The sequence below is a fragment of the Palaemon carinicauda genome, chromosome 19, assembly GCF_036898095.1.
Source record: "Palaemon carinicauda isolate YSFRI2023 chromosome 19, ASM3689809v2, whole genome shotgun sequence".
Lineage (NCBI taxonomy): Eukaryota > Metazoa > Arthropoda > Malacostraca > Decapoda > Palaemonidae > Palaemon > Palaemon carinicauda.
Window position 1 is genome coordinate 40,424,542 of NC_090743.1, and position 22,453 is coordinate 40,446,994.

The following is a 22,453-nucleotide window of genomic DNA, read 5'->3' on the forward strand; positions in this document are numbered from 1 at the left end:
CTTCTCCCCCTACCCAGCGTAGGGGACGAGGTAAGTCCGTTGCGGGGAAGAGGCCCATTGCCCTTCCCCAAGAGTCTGATTTTCCTGTGGGGGATGTGTCCAGTGTGGGGCAGGCATGTGTGGGGCCTGAGTGGAGTGCAGAAGTGTGGGTAGGATGCGAGGGCCTGGTGCCCGCAGGTCCCGTCGCCTCGGAAGATCCTATGTGGGGTAGGCCGAGTGCTGATACTTCCCCTGCCTCGTGGCGTGTTTCGAGTGCTTCGACCGCCGGGGGAGACACGGAGAAAGGTAGTTCGACGTCTTCGGACCCCGCCACGTGTGAAACCTAGGACTCCCTTCAGGTCTCCCGTTAGAGAGCAGGTAGATCAGTGGCTCTGTAAAGGACTCGCGGGGACCCCTCCGGCTCCCTCGGCTATGCTACCCCCCGTGTTTCTGCAACCGCCCACACCTGAGAAACAACGTGATTTTCCCCCACGGTCTAGGACGTGTCGGCCGGTCAGAGAGCTCCGTCCTCATCCTCGTCGTCGTCATCGTCGTCATCGGACTCTTCGTCTTCCTCATCATCAAAGGACGAAGACAGGAACCTGATCAAAAGGAAGAGGGAGAAATCCCGAAGGAAGGAAAAGTCTTGTTCCCGCTCGAGGCATGGTAGGAAACGGTCGAAGTCCTCTAAGAAAAGAGCGAAGAGGAGTAAGTCAAAGGACTGGGTGAATGTCACAGTGCCCCGGAGCGAGCTGTTTAGGTTTTCCACAGCCGCGGCCGCTTCCGGGTGGCTCCCTAGAGCCTCGCCTTTGTTGTGTCACCCTCCCAGCTCCTCCTTCGACCTAGCCACCCGGCAGGAGGGCTCGAACCGAGACCCCCGTGCATTGTTTAACCCTACAGTAGTCTCTGCCCCTTCTTCCCTTAGGAAGGATATAAGGAGTATGAAGGAAGGCTTAGCGTCGACCACGGGCACCTTGGAGGCCTTCCTTAAGCACCAAGGGCGCCCGTCGGTCCGCATGGATCCCCCATCCACGGAGCCCCCCGTGGAACAAGGTACTCCCATGACGGATGCCTTTGTATCCACGGGGCAGACCATACCGCTGGCAGGCTCGGAGGACGTTGGTACTCCCATGACGGATGCCTTCGTCCCCACGGGACAGCCCGTACCACTGGCAGGCCCGTTGGGCGTTGTTTTTCCCACCGTCACGGCTTACCCCCGTACGGAGGAACTGGTGACAGAAGACCTGGTGGAAGGAGGGGAGTGCTCGACGGACGACATCTCCTCCTACCGTAAGGTACTGGCCCTCATCCGAAGACACCACCGGTTGGATGAGCCCAAGCCCTCAGCTGCAAAGGCAGTACTTTCCGGACTGTCCAGGATGATCGACAGTCCGGTACAACAAAAGCCATCTCTGTCTCTCTCTCTCGCTCAAGACGTAAAGCTGGGGATGGAACAGATCGATGGATACTTGGCAGGACTAGCAGAGGCCCCCAGAAGTCAGAGTTCCTCCAAACTTCTGCCGGGCCTAAAATCCCAGAAACGTTTTTACGTTCCCGAAGGGCATCGCGGTGGTCCCCGTGTGGTGGAAGCAGCGGTGTCCGCGCTGAACCAGGGAACCTCGGAAGACAGGGCATCCACGGCCCCCGTGTGCTTTTCCCGACGGAAGCATCTATGATGGAGGACATGGCTCAGGACCTGGTCTACATGTCCTCCTGGTTTGATTGGTGGTCGTGCGCTTTGGTGGGGTTTCAGGCATCACACGACCTCTCCCTTCCAGAAAATCAGGCCATGCTGCGGGACCTTGTTAGTTCTGGGGGCAAGGCTTTCAAATTCTCATCGTCCCAGTCTCTGACGGTAGCTTCGAACTGGGTCCTGAGAAAAAGAGATACTGTTTTGAGCAAACTAATGCGGAAGTTGCTTGACAGGGAAGCAAGGAGACTGAGAAATTCCTCCGTGTGGGGGAATGACATTTTCCCCATCAAGTTGGTAGAGGATACTGTGGAGAAGGTGAGGAAAGTGAGAGAGACGGATCCTAGGCCCCCGCCTATGAGGAAGACCATGTTTAGGAGAGCTCCAACGGACGTCCCTCACTCCTCACAGACCACACTCTTGCTTCCCAGAAGAGAACTTCCTTCAGCCCCTTGGCTTCAAGCCTCGCAACAGCCCATCCGTAGGACCACGGCAGGCCCTCAGTCAGCCTACAGACCCTCCTATGGTAACGCTAGGAGAGGTAGATCTGGCCGCTCCTCCAGGAGAAGGTAGGAGGAGAGGCCCCCTACTCCCGCAGGAGCCCCTAGTAGGGGGATGCCTCAGACATTTTTTGGCAAGCATGGCGGGATCTCGGTGCGGATCCCTGGACGGTGACGGTCCTGAAGGAAGGCTACAGACTCCCGTCCCTGGAAGAGCCTCCCCCTCTCATCCCAGCCCAGAGGGCCGATTGGCTGGTTCCAAAGGACCCCTTGGAGAGGTTGGCGCTACAAGAGGAAGTAGCGACCATGATCAACAAGGTAGCTTTGGAGATAGTGGAGAACCCCGGCCCGGGTTTCTTCAGCAGGCTCTTCCTGGTGGAAAAATCGACAGGAGCGTGGAGGCCAGTCATAGATCTCTCAGCCCTCAACAAGTTCGTCTCAAAGACGGAATTCAAGATGGATACCCCCAAGACAGTGATCGCAGCCTTGAGGGAGGGGGATTTCCTCATGTCTCTCGACCTCAAGGATGCCTACTTTCAAATCCCTGTACACCCCTCCAGCAGGAAGTTCCTCAGGATCAAGTGGGAGTCCAGGGTCCTGCAGTTCAAGACCCTGTGCTTCGGCCTCTCGACGGCCCCGCAAGTGTTCACGAGAGTGTTCGCCTCGATCTCGGCGTGGGCACACGAGAAAGGAATTCGACTACTCAGGTAACTGGACGACTGGTTGCTGCTTTCTGCCTCAAGGGAACAACTGAAGGAGCAAGGCGATATGTTGCTCGACCTCTGCAAGGTGTTAGGGATCACGGTCAACCTAGGGAAGTCCCAGCTAGTCCCCAGCACCAGGATGACTTACTTGGGGATGGTCCTGGACACCCAGTTAGTAAGGGCCTTCCCCTCAGAAGAAAGGTTGGCCAACCTGGAACGTATCCTTCAACCCTTCCTGACGGGACAACCCAGGAGGGCCAAGGACTGGCAGAAGTTACTGGGTCACCTGGTTTCCCTGGAAAAATTAGTACCGCAAGGGAGACTCAGGCTCTGCCCGGTACAGTGGAATCTAATGGAGTCGTGGGTCCAAGGCAAGGAACCCCACAAAGTAGTGCCAGTCCTCCCGAAGACGTGAGAGACCCTTCTTTGGTGGAGCATCAGGTCAAACACGCAGAAGGGAATGCCCTTTGCCTCCGACCCCCCGGAGACGCTGTTGTTCACGGACGCATCGAAGGAGGGCTGGGGAGCGCACCTGCTGGGAAAATCAGCAAAAGGGCTGTGGTCCAGCGAGGAGGCGTCTCTCCATATAAACATCCTGGAGATGATAGCAGTTCTAAGGGCGTGTCGACAGTTCGTACACTTACTGCGAGGGAACACTGTAGCGTTAATGTGCGACAACGCCACAGTAGTGGCGTATGTAAAGAAGCAGGGAGGCATGAAGTCAAAGGTCCTCTGCGCCCTAGCCACGGAACTGTTGGAGTGGGCCACAGAAGAAGGGTTGGAACTGACGGCAAGGTTCATTCCAGGAAAGAGGAACGTGATGGCCGACGGCCTCAGCAGGGCGGGTCAGGTGATAGGTTCGGAGTGGACCCTACACCCGGAGGTAGCTCGAGCAGTCATCCTACTGTGGGGCTCCCCAGTGATAGACTTGTTCGCCACACGTCTGAATGCCCAACTCCCCGTGTTCTGTTCTCCAATCCCAGATCCGTCAGCAGCGTTCGAGGATGCCTTCCAACATCCCTGGGACGGTCTCGATGTGTACGCCTTCCCTCCCTTCAGTTTGATCAGGCAAGTGCTGAACAGAGTGAGAAGGTCGTCCAACCTGTCGATGACTTTAGTAGCGCCCTGGTGGCCGGAGAGAGACTGGTTCGCAGACCTAAAGGAATTAGCTCTTCGTCCTCCTTGGCTGCTTCCGGACAGGCCAGACCTCCTGCGACAACCTCACTTTCACAGGTGGCACGAAAACCCTCGATCCCTCCGCCTTCTCGCGTGGAGGTTATCGAGAAGCTCCTGAAGAAAGAAGGATACTCATCGAGAACCGCAACAAGGATGTCTGGGTATCTACGGCGTTCCTCGGCAGTTGTCTACCAGGCGAAGTGGGCAGTCTTCCTGAAGTGGTGTGCATCCAAAAACATCAGGTCCTTAGGGGCGTCGATCCAGGACATTGCAGACTTTCTGGTGTACCTGAGAGACGACGTGGGTTCGTCCATCCCAGCCATCAAGGGAGTTCGAGCAGCCCTAGGTCAAGTCTTCCTCCTTAGAACCATTGACTTGGGAGCCTCGAGGCACATCTCGATGCTCATCCGTAGTTTTGAGCAATCATGTCCCCCCCAGGAGGTACGGGTTCCGCAGTGGGACTTGGCAAGAGTCCTCAAAGTTCTGTCAGAACCGCCCTTCGAACCTCTCAGGAACATTTTAGACAGAGAACTCACCCTTAAAACAGCTTTTCTTTTAGCCCTGGCCTCGGCGAAAAGAGTTAGCGAGTTACACGGCCTCTCTTACGAGGTCTCACACTCCAAAGGGTGGAGGGAAGTTGTCTTTTGGTCCGTCCCTAGTTTTGTGGCGAAAACGCAGAACCCAGCGTGTTGGGATCCTCGGTTCGAGGGTTTTTCGGTGCCAGCCATCCCTCGATCCGGCAACCCTAAGGATCTCCTCTTATGTCCCGTACGAACTATAAGAAAATACCTGGAGAGGACTGAAGATTGCCGCCCTCAGATCAAAAATTTATTCATCTCAACAGGACGAGTGAAGAAACCAGTCTCGAAAAATTCCATCTCTTTTTGGCTGAGACAAGTGATAAAGAGAACCTACGAGGGTTCTGGGACCCCTCTACCTGGAAAACCGAGACCTCATGATATCAGGGCTCTGAGCACCTCTCTGGCTTTCGAGAAGAACATGGCTGTGGGTAAGATCCTGAAGGCTGGGACCTGGTCTAGACAGTCCACCTTCACGGAACATTATCTTGAAGATTGTACGAGAAAATCCTTGGACGAGTTTTCTATTGGCCCGGTCGTGTCGGCCCTTCAAGAGATCTAAGGTCATAGTCACAGGGTAACCGGGGGTGTTAATGCCAAGAGACACTAGTTCCTTCCTTAACCTTACCCCCCCCCCCCCCCTCCACTTTTTCCTTCCTTCCCCGGATCAAACGGGCCAGGAAGATGAGGAGAAGACCTTAATCACGGAAAGGTATAACCTTCAAGAAATTGGTTTTGAAAAAGGTAAGACATTTAGACACTAAGTGAGTTTTTTGGATAGTTTTCTCCTACTTTTCGTGCAGTTTTCAAGTGGTCTTAGAATCAAGACCTCCTTAGAGGTTCCCTCTCTCGCGTGCCTCCCCGTCGAATCCTGATTCCTGCAGGACACTCCCACCTCCTAAAGTGTAAGTCTCCTAAGAAGGTAGTTCTAGGTAAGTAACCGTGTTGGAACAAATCACAAATTTTCAAGTAATTTGTATTTTTCCTAACATACTTACCTAGAACTACCTTCGGGTTATGGCCCTCCCATCCTTCCCCGAGAACCTGCAAGATCTATTAATACCTATTCCAACGAAACTTACTGGAGAGTCGACCTGAGATATCACGCTGCCTGACCCCGGGGTCGCCTCGGGCATGTACCACACTGCCAGAGGTTGACCCCGTAGAAAACGAGAAGAGGGAGATAAACTATACAAAAAGCTGGTCGGTTAGGTAGAGTTAGCCAGTAACTCCTAAGAAGGTAGTTCTAGGTAAGTATGTTAGGAAAAATACAAATTACTTAAAAATTTGTGATTTATTATTAAAAGTGCATAATTAATATTGCATAAAGTTAGGCAGAAACTAGGTATGAATTTTAACAAGCCAAATTCTAATACGGTACTGTATTTGACTTGGTTTATGATATTTAGAAAGAATAAATGTACAGTATATCTGTTGGTGTTTAGTGTGCAATTCAGGTTTATATACTGTATATATATTATCAGTTATATTCTGGACAGCTAGTTATGCTCTGCTGTGTTGAGTTGAAGGGTTGACTCAGCTGTGGCAGTTTGTTTCCCATTTTATTTGCAACTGTACGTTATATAGTCAGGAAATACAATTGCATTTTACAGATTTTATGTTTACCTCCACCAACGAAGTTGGAACGAGGTTGTTTTACCCCCTTTTTGTGTGTGTGTGTGTGTGTGTGTGTGTTTATTTGTGAACAGCTTCCAGCTCACAGTTTTAATCGTAGAGTAATGAAACTTACTGGGATCAACTGTTAATTAAAAAGCTGGAAATGATTAAATTTTGGAAGGTCAAGGTCAAAGGTTAAGGTCACGGTTGAGCAGAAGGTTGAGAGATAAACTGCCGCTGCCGCAGCAGAGGTGTGTACTCTACTGAGTGCCGCTCTAGTTTTTATATTAAGTGCATTATATTTTCATACAGTATTATCTCATACAGTGCAGTACTGTGTATGTTTTGTGCTCATGGAGCTTCCTTTAGTGAATTTTTATTTGTTCCTGTATGAATAAGAACCATTCTACTTTAATAAAGACTATGATTTCATCGAGGCTGCAACTGGTCTGTTAAGATTTAAAATGAGGCCATGGTAGTTAATGCAGGGTACCAGGTAAGCTCCACCCACAAGATAGGCTATTTTGCAACCACTTTGACTTTAGCTGCTCATTTAATCTTTTTTATGCTCTATATTTCCAGAAGTGTTTGTTCCTACACTAAATACAAACCCTCATTCTTTACTATAGGAGATATTCTAGCGCGAGCTGGAAAATACAGCAGAAAAACCTTATCAAGGTCGTTAATGACCGGACAGGTAATTACCCACCTGACAGTGGTGGGCGACCGCCGGTCGGTAGGTGCTGTTTACCTTCAATCGAATTCTAGCCGTCGCAGTGCTCCTGCTTTATTTTCTGGCAGACTAGCCTTTCTTTTTTTTTTTTTTTGAGTTTTGATTAATCCTTTTTCTTTTTCTTTGTAGATGATGTCCTCTATTTTGAGGAAGTGTTCATGACGCCTTTATGTCACCGCTGGATGTGGATCCTCTTTCCCTATGCCCCATTACAGAGGTCATGGGTGTTCTGCTACCCTGCGGAAGATGGGTTCCCCTGCCAAGTATGTGGAAGTGGTCTTCACAGTACCTTCCCCTCCTCCTCCTCCACTTCATTGTCTTCCCCTCTTCGGAGGCTAGGAGGGAGAGATGAGAAAAGGAGAGATCGCACTCCTTTGCCCAGTCGTTCTCTCTGGAGTACAGGCGACATAGGAGGAGACATAATCGTTCTTGCTCTTCCTCGTCTTCTGTCTCTTCACGAGATGTCTCGCCGCCAGAATAAGCGCTCTCGTCACAAACTTAGAGCGCTTCCTTCTTACCATAACATAGGGCATCAAGAGCGTATGGGCCAACATGCGCATACGCTCCAACATGCGCATACGCTCCACCAAGAGCATAACTCCATCATGCGCCTGCGCGCCACCAATCTTCTGCGCGATGGCACTCTCCTGCGCGCCAGTGCTCTCATGCGCTCCCGCGGGCCAACATTCTTCTGCACGTGCGCATACGCGCCCAACACCATCCTACGAGACAGGTAAAACCTGTGCATCAACTTTCTACTGTTAGAAGGTCTTCTGACAATGCAGCCATGCTGCCTTTTCCCGCAGCACCAGTGCTTACCAACGCGCTAGCGCTTTGCAACATGCCAGCGCTTATCAACGCGCCAACACTTACCGGCGCACCAGCCTTCTCCCGCATCAGCAAGGATATGCGCGCACGCCCGCGCACCCATATGATTCCACTATGGGGAATTTTCTCCTGCGCGCGCGCTTCCTACGGCTGGCACAGACGTGCGAGATAACTCTCCAGCACGCCCGTTTGCGCCCTCACCTAGATATTCTCACCGAAGAGACAGTCGAAATAGGAAGAGACATTATCATTCTCGCTCTTTCTCGCCTTCTGTCTCTCCCCGAGACTTCCTGCCTCGAGATTATGTACACTTGTGCCACAAACCTGAGAAGAACGATCCTTCTCGTTATCGTTCTGCATCGCTGTCGTCATCGTGCGAGGGATCATCTAAGAAACCAGGAGCGCGGCCAAGGGCAAAGCACGGCCTAACCTCGAACCTTCTTCTTCGCATGTTAGTTTGAGGGTCTCCGTCCGCTCTAGAAAAAGTCAGATAGAGCGCTTCTCCTTGCTTTACTCTCTATCTTCAGAGAGATCGCTCTCGCCTCTGAATTCTCGATCTCTGACCCTTTGGGGTCTCGTGACAAGGAAACCTCGGTTTCCCGGTGCGTTATCCCTTCGTTTTCTCACAGCTAGTTGCTGAAACCTCGGGTTTTCGTGCATTTAGTCTCGCTGACACTTCGGTGTCTCGTGACAAGGGAGACTTCCGTTTTCCCGTTGCTCTAGCCCTTCGGGTTCTCGCAACACAAACTCTAGGGGCACGCACGTTCACGCTGAGCCTTCGGGTTCTCGCAACACAACCTCTAGGGGCACGCACGATCACGCTGAACCTTCGGGTTCTCGTGACACAAGTCATCAAGAGTGTTACTCTTAGGTCAGAGAGCCTTCGGACTCTTGTCACGCGGAGTGTTCGTGTACGCCCATCCAACACTACGCCCATATCAATCAGGAGTTTTACTCTTATGGCAGAGTCTTCAGACCCCAGTCACGCAGGTGTTCGCACACAATTAGCGCTACATACGCAAATCTCCGTTCATACACTCGCGGGGTCAATCCCTCGCTCCCGTGTTTCAGACAGGACAACCTCCCTAATTCCTTTGCTCCCTAATGAGTTAAGGATTTCGAATCTCTCGGAAACCTCGAAAGAAGATGCAGGGGTTCGCCCCTTCTTCTCTTCGGTTGAGAGCAGAAGGGAAAAGGGAAACGTGTTAGAGAGGTTAAAAGAAAACACCCAGATAGCAGCGACGTAGAACGCGATGCCGAGGGCTTCGGCCGCTCTGTTTGTTATCCTGCGCTTCATGTGGCAGCTCATGAGCTGCCCATGAAACGAGGTAACACTCGTTGTCAACCTGTAACTTGATCAACTTATTGGGAAACTTAGATTGCTGACAGGAGGTTCGCCTCCAGGGATTAAAGATCCTTCCCTTACGAGGGAGTGGTAACCTTCCTCGGAATTGGACTGCGTGAAAGATCCATCCCCCTTCCGAGGGAAAGCTTCCCCACTTCAGACAGTCAGCAACCTTCCCTCCTTCGTAAGGAGATGCGAACAGCTCAATGAGTTTTACTTCTGTTATCTCGTCCCCGAAGACTGTGCTTTCTCCCCAGGAGCTGGGGAAAAGCAAGTCTACGGCTTATGCCTCCTTCGGGGGGAACTTCTCCCTGGGAGTATGCTTGGCTCAGGCGATGTCCTTCATCGGGAGGACTTCTCTCTCGTTCACGAGAGGAGATTTTTGCGCTTACTTTTTTTCGTAAAACTGGGGGAAAACTTGCCTTAGGCGATGCCCTCCTTCAGAAGATCTCTCTCGTTCGCAAGAGAGAGATAATATTATTACGCCTTCGCTTTTTCCCATAGAAATGGGGGAAAGCTTGTCTTAGGCAATGTTCTCCTTCGGGAGAACTTCTCTCTCGTTCGCGAGAGAGAGATTATTACGCCTTCGCTTTTTTCCCATAGAACTGGGGGAAAGCTTGTCTTAGGCAAGGTTCTCCTTCGGGAGAACTTCTCTCTTGTTCGCGAGAGAGAGATTATTACGCCTTTGCTTTTTTCCCATAGAACTGGGGGAAAGCTTGTCTTAGGCCAAGTCTTTCTTCGGGGGAACTCCTTTCTTGTTCACGAGAGGGAGATTTTTACACGTACAGTATGTTTTTTCCCTAGAACTAGGAGAAAACTTGTCTTAAGACGATGTCCTCCTTTAGAAGGACTTCTCCCTCGTTCACGAGAGAGAAATTGTTAAACCTACGCTTTTCCCCGTAGAGAGGGGAGAAATCTTGCCTTTGGCAATCCTTCCTTCGGGAAGACTTTTCCCTTGCTGAGAGAGAAAAGTTAATACGCCTACGTTTTTCCACATAGGGCAGGGAGAAAGCTTGTTTTAGGCGATCTCCTTAGGGAGAACCTTCCTACCAATCACGAGAAGAAACTTGTAGGAGTTTACTGATCTACGCTCCTCCCTCTTACGCTTTTTGGTTCTCCAGGGGCAGAGCGAGAGCCTTGTATTAAGCGACATTCTCCTTCAGGAGAACAAATCTACCCTGCGGAGGAGTTATTTTCATCCCTGACGTTCTCCCCCTCGTGCTGGTAGGAGACGTCTTTTTGATCCTACTGGTTCCCCTCACATTGGCCCCTCGGGGTCTCGTGATGATCACCCTTTCGCCGGGCATGATCGGGAGCCTTTAAACTTTCGTCATGTTTATCCTACGGGTTCTCATGACCTTAGGAGTCCTTCGGGCCTCTGTCGCGTTGGACTTTCGAGTTCACACGACTTGGAACCTTTGAGTTTCAGTTATGTGGAGTAGTCGGGCTCTCGTAACAATTAGCACAGAGTGTCCATGCACGCGCGCAATTAGCGCTATACACGCGATCATCGTCATTACCTCCAGTCACTCCGACTTCTACCATTCTTCCCCTTTCGATAAGAAAGATACGAGGGGTAAGATATAAGGTTTGTCTGCTACTCGCGTCTCCACTTTTTCCTGTAATAACACGCGAGGAATTATCGCAGCCTGAGGATTCCTCGTGAGTGCTGCCGTCGAGGGACTTAGAAGCCTCCTATTTAAGGACTCTAAGAACTATGTGTTATATCTCATGCCTCGGCGATTTGCATCTGCCTCCTCGACCCTTTGACTCTCCAGCCTTAGACAGGCTATGTATTGACAGTCTGGGGTTCGAGTCCCGCCCAGACTCGTTAGAGCCTTCAGTGCCTACAACCTTACCATCCTTGTAAGCTAAGGTTGGGGGGAGCCTATAGATCTATCTGCTGAGTCTTCAGCAGCCACTTCCTAGCCTTCCCTGGTCCTAGTTGGGATTGAGAGGAGGCTTGGTCGTTGACCATATATGGTCAGTCTCTAGGACATTGTCCTAACGGCTAGCGCAATGTCACTGTCCCTTGCCTCTGCCTTTCTTGAGCGACCTTTAAACCTGGTCTGTTCTCCGAACTCAGAGACGTCAACCTTGTCCTCTGATCTTAGATCCCCTCACGGCGAGGCTCACGCCAGACTAATCCTCGAAGAGACACACAACTCTTCCAGGCTTTTCTCAGTCACAGAAGCCTCGGCAAGGGAAGCGACTTCAATTTCCCTTCTGGCTTGACACGTGGTTTGATACAGTCAGCTACCTTGCGAGCCACGAGGACTTGTCAAACCAAAACTCTAGGCAGACCCTACAAGAAGTCCTTACTGCTGGGGCTAAGACAATGGACTTCTTAACCGCTATAACAGCGACAATGTGAAGCAATTGGATCCTCAAAAGGAAGGATCAGTAGTTCCCAGACTTCCTTTTGTACCTCAGTGAGGAAAGCTTCTCTCAGTCTCGGCGATTTAGGGCTATCGCGCAGCCTTGAGCCTCATCTGTAGACGGAGAAGGGGTTGACCTCTCCGCCTCAGTAGACATCACCTTGGTTGTTTCGGTGTTGGAGTGATCTTGCCCCCCACTTGAGATTAGAACATCTCCTTGAGACGTGTCTTATGTTCGCTGAAGGGTCTGCCCTATGTGCCCTTAAGGGCCTCAGACTACTCTCTGAACCTTAAGACCATCTTCCTCGTACCTCTGTCATCCGCTAAAAGGGTCAGGGAGCTACATGGTCTGTCTTACGTCACCCATTCTAAGAGAGGGGGGGGGGGGCAGTGTCTCGCAACTTCGTACCGGGCTTGGTGGCTAGACTCATAATCCTTCATCTACTGATGGGAGATTTCGAGAATTTCCACTCAATAGGTAACACAGGATGCAGTCCAGTCGTTACTATGCCCAGTCAGAGCATCAAAGAAATATCTGAGGCGCACCAGACTTTATCAGACCACGTCTCCGTCATCTCTTCCTTGTACCAACAGGGTAAAGAGAATCTCTCGCAACACCATCTCTTTCTGACTTAAGAAAGTTATTGCGAGGACTTTTCACGGAGACCCAGAGGCAGCACAACCCAGAGCTCATCAAGTTAGGGGAGTGGCTGCCTCTCTGGCATTTAAGAGAACTTTCTCAGTCTCCCAAGTCTTAAGTGTTGGGGTCTGGAAACGCCAATCTACTTTCACTGCTCACTATTTGAGCGACGTGACACATAGGTCTCTAGACACCCTGTTTATAGGGCCTATTGGGACAGGTCAACAGATGCTGTTACTACCTTACGCCCTTTCAGGGGACAGTAACCATTGGTTGAGGATTCTGGGTTACACTAGGTTTTAAGAAGGACATCCATCGATCTTCTTCGTCTCCTTCTGCCCCACATCTGGGGATCCTAGCCTGTATCCAGTTTCAGCTGGACTCGCCAATGGAAATAAGGTATGATACTCATCTGATTCCTCTCCCAGAGTATAAGTTATACTCGTGGTCCCGAGGTTTCCCCTTGGCAAGGTCGGGGGAATCCAAAGTTTGAAGGGGTCCGAGTCGAATGTTCCTGACCCACTTCATCCTGAAACATTTGTTTCCATGAAGTTGCAAACCTTCAGTAGTACTGAGATTCTGGGGATCTACAAAGAAAGAAGATACGGAAGATTTTTGCTTCAAAAGAGTCTAGTCTGAGGACTATCTTCCCTAAAGATAAGGAACTCCTTGGCCACCCTGGCCTCAAGACTAAGTCTCCTATGGTAAAGAATGAGGGTTTGTATTTAGTGTAGGAACAAATGACAAACTTATAACAGAGTTTGTATTTTTCCTAACATACAAACCCGAATTCTTTACACAAATCTTCCCTCCATCACCACCCCCCTAGGATAGTCCTAACTAGAATCCGATTGAAGGTAAACAGCACCTACCGACCGGCGGTCCCCCACCACTGTCAGGTGGGTACTTACCTGTCCGGTCGTTAACGACCTTGTTAAGATTTTTCTGCCGTATTTTCCAGCTCGCGCTAGAATATCTCCTATAGTAAAGAATTCGGGTTTGTATGTTAGGAAAAATACAAACTCTGTTATAAGTTTGTCATGTTTGCTTGTGATGGAGATTCCTTGTGCTGACATGTGAGTCTGCACTGATAAGTCTAGCTGCAATTGCAGTATGTTTAGGAGCCAGACTGCTATGGATCCTCATCACTTGTAGACTGCTATGGATCCTCATCACTTGTATCCTATGTACAGGGGGCATGACTGCTCGCAGTTTCACCGTGACGAGCATAGGTCATGGTTGCAGTAGTCTAAGTAGGGTTGGAGAAGGAAAAAGTCAAAGAGAGTGACTTCAGCATCAGGGTCCACAATGTCAAAAAGCTCTTTAGCTAGTTCTTACTCTGATACTAAAACTGAAGATGGGCGGTGTCTGCTATTGGGGTATGATTCAGGAGAGGTACAAGACTCGCCTTCAAGTGAAGGTGATAACCCCCCAGTTGGTTGATTGGTATAAAGAGTAGAGCTTGTCTCCGAACAGAGGCTCTTGACTAATTGCCTGCACGAACGTTGTTATTTTGGATATTTTCTAGACACTTTGGTGACACCATGGTGTGAGAGCTTCCAACACGCTGGTACGAGTACATACTACTCCTTGTGACTTCTCAGTTCTGATGTCAGCACTCGTACAAGCACTGAGATGTCACATCATGCATGTTCAATTGTTGGCAAGGATCCTCTTCAACCGAGATCTCTTGCGTATTTTCTTCAAGAGTTGGCACCAGAGACTACTATCTTTAGGGTTGCTTAGTACAGCAGTTCTTACTTTCTCAAAGTAGTGGAATTCCTTACACTATAGTACTGTATAAGACTGAATAGCATCTTAGTTCCTGGGCTTTTCACTGACACACTTCCCAATCGTTCAAACCAGAAGAGTCCATGCTGATGGCATGGACCCGAATGGAGACTTGAGCATGTTTATGTCTAGACATCTGAATCCTCTGCCATGTAATCTTCTTCCATGGCCAGTCTCCAAGCTCCATTGAGGTTAATTCAGTTTGGTCGCTCAGTGCTGCACGATGACCCAGGGTTTTTCATAACCCAAGTGCAAGGAAGTACAATACACAGATTTGCTGCTATCAACACCAAGAACAAAGCCTTCTGGGTGCCTATTCTTATGGGCTATTTAAAACCTAGTGAGAAGGAATACAATTGCCTCATGATAAGGAAATCAAGAGAGTTGTGTCCCTAACAGAATGCATTGGTATAAGAGTTACAGCCTAGTTCCCACAGAACAACATTGGGATAGTAATGGCGAAAGGGCCGCAAAAAGTTTTCTTTCACAGATCACTTACCGCTAAGGGTCCAGGCCTTTCAAGGATAACTGTTCCGAAATCCCAATTGCACCTTTAGCTGAGAAAGAATCTGGCAACCTACAGGTTCAGTAGGGTACTCCTTGCTCTTCCTCCCCAGGAAAAGCTTAGGCAGAGCTTCCGTTCATCTCCAACCTTGTCTTCCAAGTAGGGAGATAAGAGTAAAGGCAGAAAGGATCACAGAATTCAGGGACTCCTTGCAGCTTCTGTGAGTGGGTACATGCTGGTCAGTATGGGGAGCAATACAACTTTCCAGACCGGCTTGCTGAATTTGCTTTGATTTACCAAAACTCGCCCCTTACTAGTAGGAATGGAGGCAACATAAAGGCTGTCACGAAGGTCTACGGACTCCTACATTCGATTCTCACAATAGAATAGTCATCGGGAATTGGAGATCAGTCTTTGGTCTTCATGCTTGGTTCCCCAGATGTAAATCAGACTGGCCATGGCTACCTGTGTACAGTCTGTTATAAGAATGATGACCAGTTTATCCCTGTAGACTTGAAGGACACATTCCCTCTGTCTTAATAGATGTTTTCTCCATTTTCTCTTTGGGAAAAGTAACTGCCAATTCAAAGCTCGTTGCTTTGGACTTGACTGGTTACTATTCCTCTAGCATTCAAGCAAGTGATCATGTTTGTGTTTTGAGCACCTTCAATTGCCCTCGTCTACAGATGGGTTTCGGTGATTGCCCCTTTCTACCCTCCTACAAGAGAATCTCATCAGCATTGAAAGAGACTGCCTCTTGTCTTGATCTGTGGATTAAGATAAATCAAGTAAAGTTCTTTAGGACTCTCAGACAGAGGTAGGGGCTACCGGCAAACAATTGTAGCAACAGCATAAACATATGCTCTTACACTGCCTTCCGAATCAACAAAATCATGCCCATCAGAGACTTCTACCACCAGCAAGAAAACTAGTTCCACATGGCTATCTCCTCAGTGATTGCTCGTATAGTTCCAAAAGTTTTACTGGTTTACAATCAGAGCTTCTTTACCATTAGGTTGGGTTACAACAGAAATATGGTGCAATGTACTCTAATACAGTAGTAGCATGACATACTCTGTTGTTAGTACTTTTCTCCTCTGAGTGTCTACCGTCTACAGATGTAGAGAAGAATGCATGAAGCGCTCACCTGAATTTCCTCTCAAGAGGATGTGATCGACAGAAGGATCGCACCTACTTCTCAACCATCTTGGAAGGATTGCAGTGCTTCTACCTTGCAAGTTTTGCAAAGGGTTTGATAAAGCACTTGGTAACGATAATAGCCGATAACGCTTCCATCCGTGCCCAAATTTACAAAACGACCCTGTTCAAAAACCCTTCTTAAGCAGGTGTACTTTTGTGGTTAGAAGATGCGATGTAGCTGCGTAAGATTAGTTCAGGTAAGAACACTGTTTGAGCAAACACGCTCAATCGACAGAGTCCTAGTTTAGGGTTTTAGGCTATGACGACATCACTGCATGGTGGAAAGGCTTAGTTTCTTACTATCATCTGACCTGTTCATCGCACAATAGGATAAAATTGGAGTTCTCCCAGTTGCAGACTGTACAAAGTTTGAAGATGCTTTCCAACATCTCCAGAAATCCCAGACACTTACACCTTTATGCCCTTCTTTCCCAGTCACTCCTATTCCTTAGCAGTCTGTGAAAGACGTTGAAATTCAGAAGGATATTGTTTGCTGTGTGGTAGTCACAGGTTGAATGGTAGCCAGATTAACTTTCATCTCTTCCTTCATCAGGGAAGCTCCCTAATTTCTGTGGTAAAGATACCGCTCAAACCACGATCTAAGTGTTTAGCATGGATTCAGACCTGGACTCTTCAAGAAAATCAACTAGTCTCTTGAGGAACCAGAGTAGTTGCTGTCTTTACCTCCTAAGAGCTAAAGCTGCTTGTAGCATTTCCATGAGTCCTCAGGTCTCTTAATTGGACCTGCTCAAACTTGGGTTAGCCCTGGAGAAGTGTATAGGAAAAGGCTTAAATTTTCTGTCACTATCCATTCTTTAGGGTTGAAGAAAATCTCCATCTCCTTGGTTCAGCAGTTTGTGGCAAAGACCTAGATAGAATCCGAGTACCCATGACTTCAATCCCTACAATGGTAATAATGACGTACCTTCCTGTACGAAAGGAATGAGAGAAGCTAAAATATTGGTTTATTCTAGCTTTGTGGGAACTATCGGACATGCGCTCCCATAAAGGGAGCACCCTTGATGAAATCACACAAAACCAGATTATCAGATCTACCCTAGCCTTCAGGAAGAACCAGTTGGTGATGCTAGTGTTAAAGGATAAAGTCAAGAGGTGCCAGGTAACCTTTATATCTCACTATCTATTTGAGTATGCCCACAAGTTTTTAGATATGTTTTCTTTGTGACTTGTGGTAGCTGCTCATCTTTTCTTCTTTTTCTTGCATCTCTAAGGGTGCAGATGTTGTTTTGTTATTTCCTGGATTGGACATTGATGTATGTGAACTAACATACTTAGCAACAGTATCCCCCCCATCTTCCTTAAAAGAGGAAGGATGGATAGAATGAAGGATACATCCTGCCTAATTGGCTATACATTGTGAGATCGTATCCTTCCGTGGATGTAAGTTCTTCCTCAGCTGTCTGTCAGCGGACAGAAACCTGGCCCAACCTTTAAGAATCTATTCCCAAGTGTTGGGAGATGGTAGGAGTCAACACTCCTGCACCTCTATCAGGTCCGAGTATATTGATATCCCGAATTTTAAACCAGCCAGTACAATAGAGACTTTCTCCCACCCCAAAGATGAGTTGTCTATTAAAATATCAAGTTTGTTTTCATGTAGGAATAAATTGCAAATTTTAAAATTTTTCTTTTTTCCCAACTATATAAACACAAGTCCTTCAAGCCCCAGATGGTCAGAGTGGCTACTCAGTGTACTGGCTGGAGAGCAGAGCTTCCCCACCACTCGCCAGTAATTACTAACACACTGTTTTGAATTTTAACAACCGAAGTTCCAGCTATGCTGAAAACATACTCTTACTAAAGGACCCAGGTTTGTATAGTTAGGAAAAACAAAAATTACTTTTGAAATTTGGCTAGAAAGATAGATCAGTTTTCTTTAACTGAATGTTATGAAACAGGCTAGAAACTTGTCTGACCTGATTTTTTCTAAGAATATTTAACATATAACATAACCCGGTAGGTTATATAATTATGGTAAATGTCAGTTAATAATAATGGCATCTCACATCTGGCTGGAAAGAAAAATTAGTTTTGTTTAATTGAATGTTATGGTAACTGACTAGGAACTTGCACTGGACTTGAATGTTACCACCTAACATAGATTATAACAATCAAGTACATTATATAATTATGACAAATGTCAGTCAATATTTATGTTACCTGAGATACAATAAAAAAGGAATATGAGGCCAAGAGAAGACGACCTAGAGTTGCCATGTCCATTATTGATTGTTGCCTTTTGCTTGTAATTCTACTCTTAACCAGCAGTGATACCTCACCAAGGGTACATGCTGTTGTATCAGGTCAAGGACAAGTAAACTGGTGTTTATTTATTTATAATTTCTTCATCATATTCAGGCAACTTTTAATACTGTTATTATTCACATGCAGATACTGTAATCTGAATTTCAGTATACATAAAGTAGGGTACACAGAACTCTTCCATTTATTTTAGTGCAAGACAGTAGTTACTTGTCATATTTAATATTTTAATTTGTCTGCATGATGTAACATCAGTTGAATAACAAGTAATTAAACATTGTTTTCTATTTTAGGAAATGGTAATCAAATCAAGGTGGTCTCTCAAATTGACTAAAACTGCGATTGAACCCACAACACAGCCCAAATGGGGGAATCTACTTTTGACCTTAATTTGCCATATTATTTTTTTTTTTTTAAATACTTTTATTAATTATACCATTACTTTTGGAGAACCTTTTCTTGTTCTAGAGTGACTCCTAAACTCCAACTCTCTTGAACAGAAGTCTGGAATTTTTTAACAGTTATTACTCATTTCAATAAAATTGAACTGATTTTAGATCAAATGCCTTATAGAAAGCAGTATGTAACTTAAGTATACGAGTTAAATGCATACCGAATTTTAAACTTTTTTTTATAAGATAAAAAATTAGGCCATGAGAAAATTAACTTTGTATCCACATTTTTAGGTTCTATTGGTGTCATCAAGAAGGGACTCTCGACTATGGATAGTCCCGGGCGGTGGAGTAGAACCCGATGAATTGCCAGATATGGCTGCCATTCGCGAGGTACGAGAAGAAGCAGGTGTATGTGGTATGCTTGGACGTTGTCTTGGTGTGTTTGAGGTAAGTGGTTTTCTTGTTTTTTTCTAATACAATGAAATAATTAAATATCGTTAATCGTTAGAAATACTATGCTTACTTGTCTTGTACTTTATTGGTGATCACCTGATATCTTGTATAAATTGCTTTAGTTCATATGCAGATAAATCCATGATTTTAATCCAATCTTACTCGGGGATTATAATGATTCTCCAAATGGAAAATAAACTTGACTGCATGGTTAATGATCAGTTGTTCATCGAACACTGACAGGATTGCCTCCTTAATATCTTATTCAAATCAAAACTTCAAAGAATGAGAAGAGCGATGGAGGTGAAAAGTTAAACAGATCCTAAAAGAAGTGATAATCTCCTGAGGGAAATAGGACTCATCAGTTTTACTACGATATGACAAGATACAAAACGAATCACTTTTTATTTAATCTGTTTCTGGTATTCCCAATTTGACTTTGCAGTTCCAATATTTTTCTGTAGACTAAATATGAGATTTTCTGTTAAATGGCTTTCCAACATTTGCAATTAAAGGCCTTTCTTGTATAATCCACAGTACAAGCATTGTCCATTGTGTAAGTCTTGTATTGTAATGTTGTAGATGAAGCAGACTGCATTTCCATATATGAATAGGATACTTGTTGGTTCTAACCACTTAAGCATTGATGTTCATGTTTTATTGAGTCATCACACTAAAGCTTTGATGCTGAAGGTTCATTACAGGTGTCCATTTGACCTTCAGCTCTTTTGTCAGTTTCCTTATCCACTTCTCAAGTCTTTTGAACAAGCCTAATGAGAGTCTAGTGACTGTGGTCTCTATAAACTTCTTATCATCATTCCATGTCTTCAAACTTTACTTTATTGCTTGAATTATTCTGTGAAGCTTCCCTGCTCACAGAGTGCTGTTTGCATGGCTACCTCAGCAAAATCAAATTTGTCCAGACCATCAAGCATGGCACTGAGGTATTAGGTACATGGTGCAAGGCATGTTGAATAATTATGCAAATGTTGATTATCACTACAAACATAATCAGATGTTAAAAGACTTTTTAATATTGTACAGTATACAGTAATTAATTTTTAACATTCTCATATTATTCATGAAGCTGGTAGTTGCCATGTGCTAACATGACTCCTTTAAATAGAATCATTTTTAAAGGCATAGTAAACTGGGACCACTAAAAAGTTATCTCACTGTAACTTGGTGGATTCATGTACTAGTCTCGATGACTTGATCAAAGTTTTATTTCTAAATATTGGTTTTGACTGGGAAGGATATCAAGTGAAATCTGGATCTTCAAGAATTTTAAACACAAGACTTACCTGGTGGTTATATATATATAGCTTACGTCCCTGACGTCACGGCAGAAAAATTAAAAACTCGCGCCAATCGCTGATTGGATAGCCAGGTGTGTTACCCATGCACCCCTGGCTAGGTACCCGGAAACCATTCCCTCTGTATTCATATCTTCCCTGCCGGCGCTAGCGGTAACATTGGTTGGATATTCTCCTCGCGTTTTGACTGATTATTGCTATCCCTTTGGTGAAGTACAATAATTCTGGTGTTTTGACTCTCGCTTGATTGATTTTTCGTTTGGATACTCTAGTTATATGTTTGGATATTGATTTTTTTACCCTTGCTTGTATTTGATCTCTCTGTCAAAGTAAAAAATGGCAACCCCCTCTAGTGGTTTTAGGGTGTGTGGTAGTGGTGTAAGACCCGTTTATCAAAGGCCTCCATTGATCCTCATTCATTATGCATTAAATGTACGGGTAAAGTTTGTAAACTTGACGATAGGTGTGACAAATGCCTTATTTTGTCTGATCATGAGTGGCTTAATTTCGATCGTTATATTCGTAAGTTAGCTAAAGATAGGGTAAGACGTACTGTAGTTCTTCTCTTTCTTCTAAAGATTCCTCTTCCTATGTCACTGTTCCTATTCCTTCTCCTGTAGTGGTAGTTCCAGATCCCGCTACGAGCACCATGAATGGATCAACACTTAAAGATATGATGTTGGCTATCCAGGCGTTGGGTACGAAGGTAGTTTATCGCTGCGGATAGAACGCAGTTAATGGCTGATGTTAAACAGCTAAAAAGTGAAAGTGTTAAAGGTACAGTGAGTGTTATTAGTGCAGTGGAGGGTACGCCTGCTCGGGCTTGTAGTTCTCCTAGTCCTGGACCTCTTCCAAGCTCCCCAACCCCTGGGAGAAGGAATGTCAAAAGACGAAAGGAAACGAGAGGCATTACTTCCCGAGCAGACGTTCCCTCGAGCGTTCATGATTTTTCCCAGGATGTTCGCTCTTACCGTAGAAAAGGTGAAGTTAAAATGTTTAGCTCATCATCGGAGGATGATTTACCTGAAAGAGGTTGGAGTCAAACTTCTAGACCTCTTAAGAGGAAAATTGACCTATGTCCTTCCAGGACATCGCAAGCACGCTGTAGTCATTGGAACAGTCCTGAACGTTTTTCGTCTGAAGGAAGCTCGCCTTCTAAGCGGCCTGCTAGGACATTAGTTGAAAATAGTCCTGCTGTTGAGCAATTATCCAACCTGGCAGTAACATCCTTTCATGCTCCTTCACCTCCTTCAGATTGGATCTCACCCGCTGTTCGCTCTAAGCGGTCTTTGAGCGGTGGAGAGGAAGAACTTGCGATTAGTGTTTTGCAAGACTAATTTTAAGATGTTGCAAGAAATGCAGCAGAAAGTTTCATCTTTTATGAAAGGCTACCAACCTACAGAATCCTCCTCTCTTAACACTTAAGCGGCGCAAGGCGGAGAGTCGGCAAATGCTTGGTGATAAAGTTTCTAAACGCGTTGAGTGTGTGACTACGTACAGAGATGATAGGGAAAGTAAACGTTCTTCACGAAAGGCTGATCTCTCAGGCTTTCAGGAAGTCGAGCGTTCTCCTAATCGAGCTGCTGTTCATGCGCTTAGCAGTGATTGTGATCGTTCTACTGAAAGCGCTTTCAAGCGTTCAGCTAGGCATGATGTCGAGTGTGCTCTTTAGCGTTCAACAGAACGCGAGCGTCTTCCACGCATGACGTAGAGCGTGATGACAGGCATTCAACAGAACGCGAGCGTCCTCCAGAGCGTGACGTAGAGCGTGACCTCATCGAGTGTTCAGAGCGCAAGCGTCCTCCCGTCGAGCATTCAGCGTCACGCCAGGCTTCCTCTCATTGAGCATTCATCGGAATGCAAGCGTTCTTACATCGACCGCCCTCTTGTATGCGATGCAGAACAACAAACATCTAGACAGGACTTTGATCTTAATGCAACAGTTCTTAACTCTGACTGCGCGGATCGAGAGCGTTCTGAGGAGTAGCGAGACTTGTTATCAGAGGAAGAAGTTGATGTTCCTCTTTCACCTTCCGAACCCTTTGAGGAGTTATCTGAGGATGAGGACTCTAAATCTTTTCATCATTCGGTAGACTTAAAGAAGCTGATGAAGATTTTTCATGTTGAGATCCCAGAGTCTTTTATTCCTGTGGCTCCACGATCGCCTCCATCAGAGTTTACTCTAGGTAAACCTAAGAAAAAGTCTCTTCACTAAAATGGTGCTCTCTCGTTCATCTAAAAGAACACTTAAATTAATGGGAGACTGGATGGGTGCCAAGAAAGAGCAAGGGAAAGCATCCTTCGCCTTTCCCCCTACTAGGTTGGCTTCTAGATCTAGTGTT

The 22,453-nt window shown here is 46.6% G+C and overlaps 1 protein-coding gene across 1 annotated transcript in view; it reads left to right on the forward strand.

The window, feature by feature from the left end:
* Nucleotides 1-22,453, forward strand: part of Aps (diphosphoinositol polyphosphate phosphohydrolase 1 Aps) — a 65,041-nt gene that overhangs the window by 5,560 nt on the left and 37,028 nt on the right. The window contains exon 2 of the mRNA XM_068393520.1: nucleotides 18,634-18,789. Coding sequence (XP_068249621.1) covers nucleotides 18,634-18,789 — 156 coding nt within the window. The remainder of the gene's footprint in view (nucleotides 1-18,633; nucleotides 18,790-22,453) is intronic.